The following is a 10823-nucleotide window of genomic DNA, read 5'->3' on the forward strand; positions in this document are numbered from 1 at the left end:
CGCACTTGCAGCTCTTCTGATGCTGCGAGTGTCCACGGGCGACGGAAGTTGCTTTCCATCAGGTGACCCGTTTGCTCGTTTGCCCCCTTATTTCATAAAAAAAAAGTAGACAGCTAAGGTTGGGTTGCACCAGAGGCGTGGTTAAAGTTCAAGTTATGACTTATGGTTATAGTTAAATATGGCGTCTTTAAGCTTTAACTTTAACTGAAGAAATTCACAGATGTCTGTGGCGTTTATTTTTTTATTGAAGCTACAGGTAACGGGATTGAGGGTATAAAAAATTGAATTATCCGTAAAAATCGACAGGAAAAATATAACACTGTAAAACATAGTAAATTTTCAGATATACGTATGAGCGAAAGGTAAATATGGCGTCCAACCAAAGATTTGACATTTTGCACTGTAGTTATAGGTAAAGTTAAAGTTACAGTTATAGTTAAAGTTAGTTGGTGCAACCCAACCTAAGTAATTAAGTAAGTACCTAATATTTGTCTTAAGTGCGCCAGTTATTGTTCATATACACCAATGGCCGTACTAAGAGAGATTTATTACTTTAATTGCATGAATATTTAGACGTAAGGTCTGTCAAGAAAGTGAAGAAGTTAAAAAGTGGCAATATAGTGTCATCCCTTTCAAATCAATCTAAGAAAAAAGTTATGAAACTACGATGTTGCCACTTCTTAATTTCTTCACTTTTTTGACAGACTATATTTTCTGTTGAAATCTTCATTAAAGTAAAGTTATTTTTTTTTTTTTTAATCTATGGACGCTTCACACCACGTCAGTCTGGCCCCGTGATAAGTACCTATAGGACTTGTGTTACAGGTACCAGACAACGGAAATATATTTAATACTTTTATACTATACATATATTTAAGATTTTTATTATATCATACACATATTTAATACACATCCAGACCCGGGAACATTGAAAACTTTTTGTTCCGTCGGCGGGATTCGAACCCGCGACCCCCGGCTTGAGCTACCAACGCGCTCACCACTGAGCCACAGAGGTCGTCATATAATGTATGATGTAATTACTCTAAGTGCTGCCGTTCTCACATCTAAAATAATTATGTGGCTGCCGTTAATTATTTAAATACTGCAAACGTCAGTGGCAGCCTTACCCATTGCGTGACCCCGGGCGAAAGGTCTTTGCGAGGCCCTCTGTCTTACAAAAAAAATACCTTGCGAGGCTCCTGCAAGAGCGAGGCCCCGGACGATTGCCCTGTTCGCCACCCCCTAGGGCCGCCACTCATTATCGAGCAACAAAGGTTACAATAGAAACAAAAGTAATCTTATACTTAACTTTAATACAATGTAGATCAGAAACAACTTATACTTAATATAAAACTTCTAAAAATTACTTTCTATATCTATTAAATGTTTTAATCTCTATATTTTTTCCACAGCAAATCTTTTCACTCTAACACTGGCTCCAGGCATTAAAAATCTTTTTTTGCTGCTCGGCATAGTTTCTGGTTCGCTGATAATTTTGAAGTGTGGATTTTCTTCTTTTACTGGCTTCTTCTCAGGCAAGATTAGTAGAGCTGATCTGAAAAAAGTCTTTACTGTAAAGAACTGTAAAATATCCAATCTAATTTGATAAGTTTTTCTATATAGGCTACGAGTATAACTTTGTCGGAAAATAAACGGTTCCTGTAGCTTTTCATTTTGTGCCTACGAAGCTTCGGACAAAACTAGGCTTATAAAAGGAGAATGAAGTAAAGTGGTCCAAATTTCCGTCACTAACGAGTCTTTACTGTAAAGAACTGTAAAAGTAAGTCTTTACTGTAAAGAACTGTAAAATATCCAATCTAATTTGATAAGTTTTTCTATATAGGCTATAACTTTGTCGGAAAATAAACGATTCCTGTAGCTTTTCATTTTGTGCCTACGAAGCTTCGGACAAAACTAGGCTTATAAAAGGAGAATGAAGTAAAGTGGTCCAAATTTCCGTCACTAACGAGACCCATATTGACTTATTGTCAATATGGGTCTCGTTAGTGAACTCAATATATTTTTATTACATCTACAATATTTTTCATACAAAATGGTAAAAACATGACTTTTCATTCAGCCATAACTTTTCACTGATAGGGTATTTTTGATTGCGGGCTGGTTATAATGATTCAGTATTTAGTAGACAATTTTAATATATTATAGGTCTCGTTAGTAGTGGAAATTTGGACCAGACTCCATACATTTAAAAACATACTCCTTTGATAGCTTACTATATAGATATCTATCGGGCTCTCTGAGATAATATCAAAGGGTTTTCGTGGTGGACACAGAAGAATTGAATAGAATAGAAAATTATTTATTGTAACATCGAGGAAATTAATTTCTAGGCAGTTGCAGACCTACGTCATATTGTGGTCGGCTTATGCCAATTCAATGTTAAGCTGTGATCGGTCTGATGGGTTTGATTTAACGCGACAAAATTACTTATATCACCATCTACCTAGGAATCAACTTCTCTAATAATATACTTATAAGTAGGCGACCTTATAGCTAACAACAGTTTCTCCTAGTGGTTGGCGGTTGGCCAATGGCAGAATAATTTGAGGGTCTTACATCTATCCAAGGATCCTCTGCATCCGCTCCAGGCTGTCGTACCTGGTGAGGAACAGCTTCCAAGCGACGGGGTCGTGAGCCATCATGGCCGCTATCACCCGACCAGCCCGCTCCTTGTCTTCGCTGCTGCATCGCGAGCAGTCCTCTTGCAGAGCTTGGATGAGGATTTCTGGAAGAAATGGTAGAATTGTTGAGGTGGAAAAAAAAGGTTAGTGAGGAGGTAGAAATACAGTATGAAAGAAATTGTAGGACGTCGTAATGAGATAACTAGTCAAGTTACGTATCGAGCCAACACCTATTGACTATAGGTAATCCTTACCATTTATATTACTAGCTATTTGACCGAGCTTTGCTCGGTATTCGATAAAACACGAATAAAATGACATTTTCTGAAAATAATTCCTAGCTAGATCGATTTATCGCCTCCGAAATATATTTCAATCAAACAGCTAGCCCTTTGACTGAACAACGCCATTCGATCACACGTCTAGCTTTTATATTGAATATTTTAGTCGCTCAAAACGTTCAACACTACAGCTGATTTAAAAGCCGCCGTCTAATTGAAGTAGTTCAGCGCGCACCGCTGCGGCGCTAGGTGCGTTTTATTTACAATATGGCGTCAACTAGCAGGTGTTTGTTGGTGTTTGTGGTTGTTTTTCGGAAAGAAAGTAGTTAATAAAAGTTACAAGTGTTATTCTTTTTATACAAAAATTATGGAGGCACATACGAGTGAATCAAAATTTCAACAAATATTCGAGGAGAAATTACGGGATTATGAAATACATCACCAAGGAATTTATTGCAATTCCATAAATAATAAATCAGCTATAATTATTGTATGTGCTAAATATGTTCAAAATTAGTTAGAATACAGTTTTTTCAGCACCCCCGATAGGGGGATTCGAGGGGCACAGCCTCCCGCCAAAACAAAAACAAACACAATCCAGAAAGTCCAAAAGTTGGTTAGGTTAGGTTAGAACTTAGACCACAACACAGAGCCGAGCGAGTGCAGCGAGCGTGCTGCGGCAGCAGCCGGCGACCGTCACAAAACAAGCCTCACAATTTTTTATTTTTACTTATTGCATTAAACTTTTGGACACCTCTTAAACTTAATCCGAGAAAAATCTTTCAATTTAAAAATACAAAAAATTTCCTATTCTCCCAAATTACATATTAAACTAATAGTCACCCTAGTTAATTTGCCATTAAACCAGTTGGCTAAGCGTCGTCTAGCTGTAGTGTTGAACGTTGTAGTCAAAAAGTCGACTAAACGACGTAAAGCCGTGTGATTGAATGGCGTTGTTCAATCAAAGGGCTAACTGTTTGATTGAACGGCTATTTAAACTAGTCGGCTGCGACATATGTACAAGAATTGCTCGTTTAAAGATATAAGATAAATACGATAATGTTTGTCTACCTGTCTGTCTATCAGTTTTAGATTAAACTTGGCATAGACACAATTTGAAACCCTGGAAATGATACAGGATATTTTAATGCCGGAAAATGTACATTGTACAGTTATTATTTTCTATCACTTAATATTATGAAAAATATTTTTATATATTATATTCTCGAACTCAACGAAAATATATAATAATAAATAAATAAATCCAGGACATAATAAATAAACAAATCAACACATTCAGAGGTCTTTGACTGCATTATGCACAAATTATGCACATAAAGTTCGATAACCTCAACGCATTTAGAATTTACAAAGCTTATGGCCGCACTTAGAGAGATTATAAAATTATAATACTAGAGATCGCGTAATGGTCGAAATTCGACCTTAGTTTCAACGATATAATATATTTTGTAAAAAAATATTGACTTTATCATATTTTTTTCAACTCTTGTCTCTGGGACTCAGCTGATTTCAGACTGGCCGTGTAAACATTGTATAATAGTATCTCAGATTCAATAAAAAAAAACTATAATCCATTTTCAATTTGTCAACTTGTTGTCAACCGACTTCAACCAGAAATAAAAGAGTACAATTCGAATATATAGGCTTGTCACTCAAAAATCTGTCATCTTTCAAGTGTGTGTGTTGCAGTGTGTGTTTGGTTTTATTTGTTAAAAAAGTGTATGATAAAAGCATAATTTCAAAATAATATTAGCTCGATGCACTCCTTCACCATATAAACTATAACTATGCAAAATTTCATGCACCTACGTTTCGTCATTTTTCGTAAAAAGGGTTACAAAGTTTTTCGTTCGCGTATTAATATTATGATAATAATTAATAATATAATATTTAATTTTAATTTAATAGAGATTTCGTATTGAACTCCAGATATTTTCTGTCAAATTGGTTATAAAATTAAAGTTAATTTGTCATTAAAATGTTTCAGAGTGAAAACTTAAAACAACTCTCACAAAACTTACATTCCAAAAATAGTTAAAAAAACTAAAAAAACATGCTGTTTTAATTTTTTGTTTTAAAAAAATTTAACTAATTATTGCATTGTCATTGGCTCTTAATACGTATGCAAAGTTTCAAATTAATTAGACTACTGGAGATAGGTAAAAATCGTGCTAAAAGATACCGTACATACATCCCAAGATTAAGCGTGTTAAAGAGGATAACTTACTTTTCATCTGAAGCATCTCCTTCGAGCAGTACCGATCTACGGACATCAGACATTTAACGTCTTCCACGGGCAACCTGGGTAGCTCCTGGTCCAGATTAACCTTGGACCGCATATCCACGTTAGCTTCCTTCACCACCTGGTTGATGACAGTCATGTCTTCATCACCATATATGACGTTGAAACCCAAACTTCGGACCCCATCGCTGACGGTGGTTTCCACTGGAAAGGTATCCGATGGTTCCACCGGCACGGAACTCGACGTGTACCCAATTAAGGCCAGCAGGAAAATACTCTTAATCATTTTGAAGTTTCTTCAAGGCGAGAGGACTCGCGTAAGGACAATAATGGAATGAATCGAGAAGAAATTGGGTTGCGCGTCGATGATAAGAGGCAGGGGTTTCGCACCTTTGAGTTGACGTTATGTGATCACGTTGTAACAGGAAAACTGAGGTATTTTTTCGAGGAAAATCTTGACATCGTAAATTAAAATTATAATTACTAAAATTCAAAAAACTTAATTTATTATAATTTATAACGTAATGCCAAAAGGTTTGACGAACGATTTACGAACAGATTTCAAATTATAGTTATTTAATTTTTATAAGATAATAATTATTACTAGGAATAAAACTATTTTATCTGAAACTTTTTAAAACGTAGCTTTACTTAATGTAGGAACTAGTATTCAAAATGCAGTGGGCCGAATTTTTGACAAAGGAGTTTTTAAGGATTGCTCCAAAGTCCAACTTATATAATATACAACACATCGCGCTATGCTTGTATTGTCAGATGTGTCCCAAGTAAAACCGTATTTAAACATGAAAAACAGGCTACAAACGGCGGAGCTATCGTTAAACATCCAAAAAAATTGCGCAATATTCCTATATATAATCCAGCCGAATATTACCTCGTTATTTTTTATAAAGTCAGTTAAAAAATGCCCAAAACGACTTAGGGTCAGTTCAACCGCAACGCTGCGCGCGTTGGGCAATGCATTTCTAAACTATGGATTTGACAGATTTGCAAACGTCTTACGCAATTGAAATCTGTCGATTTAGTACAAATTTACAAATGCCGAAACGCATTGCGGTCTGAATTGACCCTCATGAAGACCGTATGGTTGAGCCGCCCTACTGTTTAGAATATTTGGGGCGCGTGCACATCGGCAACGACAACCTTCGCCGCCCGCCGCCCGCAGCATACCAATGTCGTGTTTGTAAACATTTGTTACGACGGAGGACGCTCTCGGCGATAACGTCATAATCCGTAATGATTATAATATAATGAATAAAGATATTATTATGTTTTAACTACGAATAATAAAAGCTAGCTTTGAGCGCGGCGGCCGAATCAAGAGATTCCGAAACAAAAATAAACCTAACACATCATCTAACGTCGCTTCAGTTCGGAAGACTTCAGCAAGGTGTGCGTGCGACTAGATTTATGCATGTAGACTAGCTGCTAACTGCAATAGCTTTACCGAGACAGCTCGTTCTAGAGTTTTACAGTGCGAGGCAGAAAGTTACGCGATAAGAGGAGGCACACACCGCCCTTTTTCCATACAAACGTTGTCCCCTGTTTCCTCCCTGGATAATGCTAGTAGAGTTATATTTTTTTTTTACTGAATATCTACGGCCACTAATACAATGTCCCTATGTTTTCTTTTTTTATAATTTAATTATTAAATAAGATATGAACGTTCAAAAACGCAAAAGAAATTGCCAGATTTTCCGCTGTGTTCAAACATCCAGAAAACAGATTTGGCTAGATTATACAAAAAAAAACATAGGAACACAGAGCCTCCTTTAATCTTTAATCAAAAAAATACTTAAATCGGTTAAGTTTTGGAGAAGGAACCAGGGGACAACGAATCGTTGATTTTCTGCAGTTGTCTCTATCGCGTTCTGCGGTATAGGCTTGAGGTAAGGGAGACAGCTATAGATATTACACGTACTTTTTTCATTTCTCTAACCCCTGGTGTATAAACGCACGGTAGAAGACTGCCACTCATTTTACACCATACATTGTACCTACTTAACTAGCAATAAAGAAGTTGATTCATAGGCAGATGGCGGACCTACATAATATTTTGGTCGCCTTATTACTATTTTATTTTTTTATGAAATAAGGGGGCAAACGAGCAAACGGGTCACCTGATGGAAAGCAACTTCCGTCGCCCATGAACACTCGCAACATCAGAAGAGCTGCAGGTGCGTTGCCGGCCATTTAAAAGGGAATAGGGTAATAGGGGAGGGTAGGGAAGGGAATAGGGTAGTGGATTGGGCCTCTGGTAAACTCACTCACTCGGCGAAACACAGCGCAAGCGCTGTTTCACATCGTTTTTCTGTGCGAGCCCGTGGTATTTCTCCGGTCGAGCCGACCCATTCGTGCCGAAGGTGGCTCTACCACGTTGAATCGTATCAAATCCATCCAACAGCTCACAGTTAACATTGAATTGACGGTTCTCGGCGTGAGTCGAGAGGCCGCTTTTGGCTGGATTTATATGCGCCCGCCCAGAGGGGGGAGAGCGGGGGGGGCTGCATACCTGTTTCAAGAAGATAGTCGGTATGGTATATTGAAACAAAAAATCATGAAAATTCACTTTTACTGAAAATATATTTTGTTTCCAAAACTTCATTTTGCGCAGAGTAGGTATAACACGTTTTTAATTCCCACTTGCCAGGAAAATTTACGTTTATTTTTTTTTTCTAGGGCCTCTAGGGCAGCCCTGCCCCTACCTGGGTACGCCCATGGATAACTGACAAGCAAATTAAAGTATGTGAACGACAGTGTGACCGCGCCGCTATATAAATAAATCATTACATACATTTGCTTATAATCTCGCGGTATAGCCGCAAAACCGCGCGTTCGCGCCGCGGCATAATAATCCTTACGACCGTACGTAAATACTCGTGACCAAACATGAATGGCTACCGAGGAATATGCCCATAGAACTATTTAAAGTAGATAGATTAATAAATAATAATTAATTAATCTACTTTGAAAAGGACAAATGATCTACGCAGATAATGCTAAACTAAGACGCAGTACATAGTTCAGTATGTCTGTTTTGTGTTCGCTCTTTTAAACTCTAAAATAAAAGGACGAGGACAGAGGGAAAGGGCATAGAATTTTTTTTCACGAAAAATGCACGCTTTCAGGAGTTTCAGGGCATCTAGTATAAAATATATGCCCTGAAACTCTAAATACTAAATAAATAATATTTTAATCTATACTTTCATACTATACTATACTCGGCGAAACGTGGCGGTAGCGGTCATTGACTCCCTGTCAAAAACTTGTCATTTTGTATACAAAGCCGCGATTGACAACATCTGACACTTCATTGTCTTAATGCGAAGGTCTGCCTGTCTCTCTATATGTCTGTCTATTCGTCTGTTACCTCTTCATGCCTAAACCGCTGAACCGATTTTGCTGAAATTTGATATGGAGATACTTTAAGAGAAAGGACACAGGATATCGGAAAAATGTACAGGTCCCGTGCAAAAAACAAAATTTTAATTGTTTGTAGGTACATGACGAGAACGGCATTGTGGACGACATCTACAAACTTATAGAATTCTCACAAGTTATTGTTAATTAATTTGGCCAAAAATATGGTAACGGTCGCTTCGAATAATATTAATATTAAGTTGCTAATTTATAATAATATGCCGTTATTTAAGGCAGTTAACCTTTGAGAATCAGGACCTCTAAACATAAAGTAATGTAGGTATGTGTTGTAATAATTTATGTAGCCTGGATTTGTATAAACTTTTTAAAGCAGAATTTAGAGTTAACTAAACCCTTAAGAGGATTCCACACCGCCCTTTTTTCCATACAAACGTTGTCCCCTGTTTCCTCCCTGGATAATGCTAGTAGAGTTATAATTTTTTTCCTGAATATCTACGGCCACTAATACAATGTCCCTATGTTTTCTTTTTTTTTCATAATTTAATTATTAAATAAGATATGAACGTTCAAAAACCCAAAAAATGGCCAGATTTTCCGCTGTGTTCAAACGTCCAGAAAACAGATTTGGCTAGATTATACAAAAAAAGCAAAACATAGGAACACAGCTCAAGCCTTTTTTTAATATTTAATGAAAAAAGTAATTAAATCGGTTAAGTTTTGGAGAAGGAATCAGGGGACAACGAATCGTTGATTTTCTGGATTTTCTGCAGTTGTCTCTATCGCGTTCTGCGGTATCGGCTTGAGGTAAGAGAGACAGCTATAGATATTACACGTACTTTTTTTTCATTTCTCTAGCCCCTGTTGTATCCTCTTAAGGTTACAACTTACAGCGATATACGATTTTATATTGCAGTATTTAGATAATACTAGATTTTCTTCAAAAACAAATAAAATTATAGGTAAGTACCAAAGGTAAGTACACTTATACCTACAAGGTGTAACAAAAGTAGGTGGTAATATTTAGGATGTGTATGTGTCCCTTATATAGTTCACTGTGAAAGTTGCAGCGCTGAAAGAGTAACTTTTTTTCAACTTAGTTCACAAATAGTTTTTGCTCTTTCAGCGGTGCTACTCTCACGGTAAACTCTATGAAGGAGACCCATGCACACCCTAAAATATTAGCACGTTTTGTTATACCCTGTATAAACATTGCGAAGTCGGTCTTAAAACTTGGGAAATTGCGGCTCCGCTGCGCCTCGTCACAATGTGTGTAAAATTTGAGGATCACAAACAAATGATTTTTATTTGTGATCCTCAAATTTATTGTTACTTATTTATTAATTTATGGAAGAGTTCCACGGACATGGGTTTTTCCAAGGCTTCATTTTACCTGGACATGTTTTAATCTGCGATTTGCAAATCAGGTTTTAATAAGATTTACGTGTCTCGTTTTCAACAATATTTTATATCCGTATTCTGCAATGAACAAACTTTTAATGCCACGGTCCCTTCGTCAACGTTAAGTAGGTAAGTACCTACTTTAGGTGCATTTTAGACATAGAACTTAATATAGGTCAACTAGATGACGCCCGTAACTCCGTTGCGCCAAAATTCGTTTATTGTGCAGGAACCGTACATTTTTCCAGGATAAAAAGTATCCTATGTCAACCCGGGACTCAAAGTATGTCCATGCCAAATTTTAGCAAAATCGGTTGAGCCGTTTGGGCGTGAAGAGGTCACAGACAGACAGGCACACTTTCGCATTTATGTTAGTATCACATTAGTATGGATTTTTAGTAGAACAACCCAGTCGTATCCTTAAACATCATCATTGCGTGTAATAAACGTATTTCTGAATTTGTAACGCGATGTGACACCGCATTGTTCTGCTTTGAAGTCTATCTGAAAATGGTATATTATGTTTCAGCCATAAAGTTAATATACCTAGCGGAATAGAGAAACAAAGGCCTGAGCAAGAGAGATGTCACTATCAGTAACATTGCGTGGTAAAAAGAGACGTGTGATACATGACAGCAGCACTCTTTTTTTGGCGTCCAGTCGGCACGTGCCGCACGTTGAAAGTTTAATCTCATAGAATTCATGTTCAATCATGCTTGTGTAAGTGTATAGGTACATACACATATTTTTCACACAGATGAAAACCAATTTTGGTTACGTTTGACAGCTCGAGATTGTTGCTCTATTCCGCTAGCTACCTACTTATATTATTAACTTTAT

The 10823-nt window shown here is 37.0% G+C and overlaps 1 protein-coding gene across 2 annotated transcripts; it reads right to left on the reverse strand.

The window, feature by feature from the left end:
* Window positions 1–1293: 1293 nt before the first annotated feature.
* Window positions 1294–5550, reverse strand: LOC121737124. Of its 2 annotated transcripts, none has more exons than XM_042128680.1 (3): window positions 5172–5550; window positions 2620–2746; window positions 1294–1555 (listed from the first exon to the last, which is right to left on the reverse strand). In XM_042128680.1, the coding sequence occupies exons 1-3, from the start codon at window positions 5470–5472 to the stop codon at window positions 1396–1398; spliced, it is 588 nt and encodes a 195-aa protein (XP_041984614.1). In that variant the 5' UTR covers window positions 5473–5550; the 3' UTR covers window positions 1294–1395. The 2 variants fall into 2 exon arrangements, with proteins under 2 accessions (XP_041984614.1, XP_041984615.1); XM_042128681.1 differs by having other exon boundaries at window positions 1437–1555; window positions 2578–2746; window positions 5172–5538.
* Window positions 5551–10823: the final 5273 nt, after the last annotated feature.

Source organism: Aricia agestis, chromosome 20 (assembly GCF_905147365.1).
Source record: "Aricia agestis chromosome 20, ilAriAges1.1, whole genome shotgun sequence".
In the NCBI taxonomy this organism is placed as follows: domain Eukaryota; kingdom Metazoa; phylum Arthropoda; class Insecta; order Lepidoptera; family Lycaenidae; genus Aricia; species Aricia agestis.

Excerpts from the sequence above, each read along its gene's own strand:
- LOC121737124 (XM_042128680.1), bottom strand. The coding sequence starts at position 5,472 with ATGATTAAGAGTATTTTCCTGCTGGCCTTAATTGGGTACACGTCGAGT. Across the intron at positions 2,747-5,171 it reads GGAGATGCTTCAGATGAAAA|AAATCCTCATCCAAGCTCTG; the intron begins GTAAGTTATCCT and ends CATTTCTTCCAG. Across the intron at positions 1,556-2,619 it reads TGGAAGCTGTTCCTCACCAG|ATCAGCTCTACTAATCTTGC; the intron begins GTACGACAGCCT and ends GACTTTTTTCAG.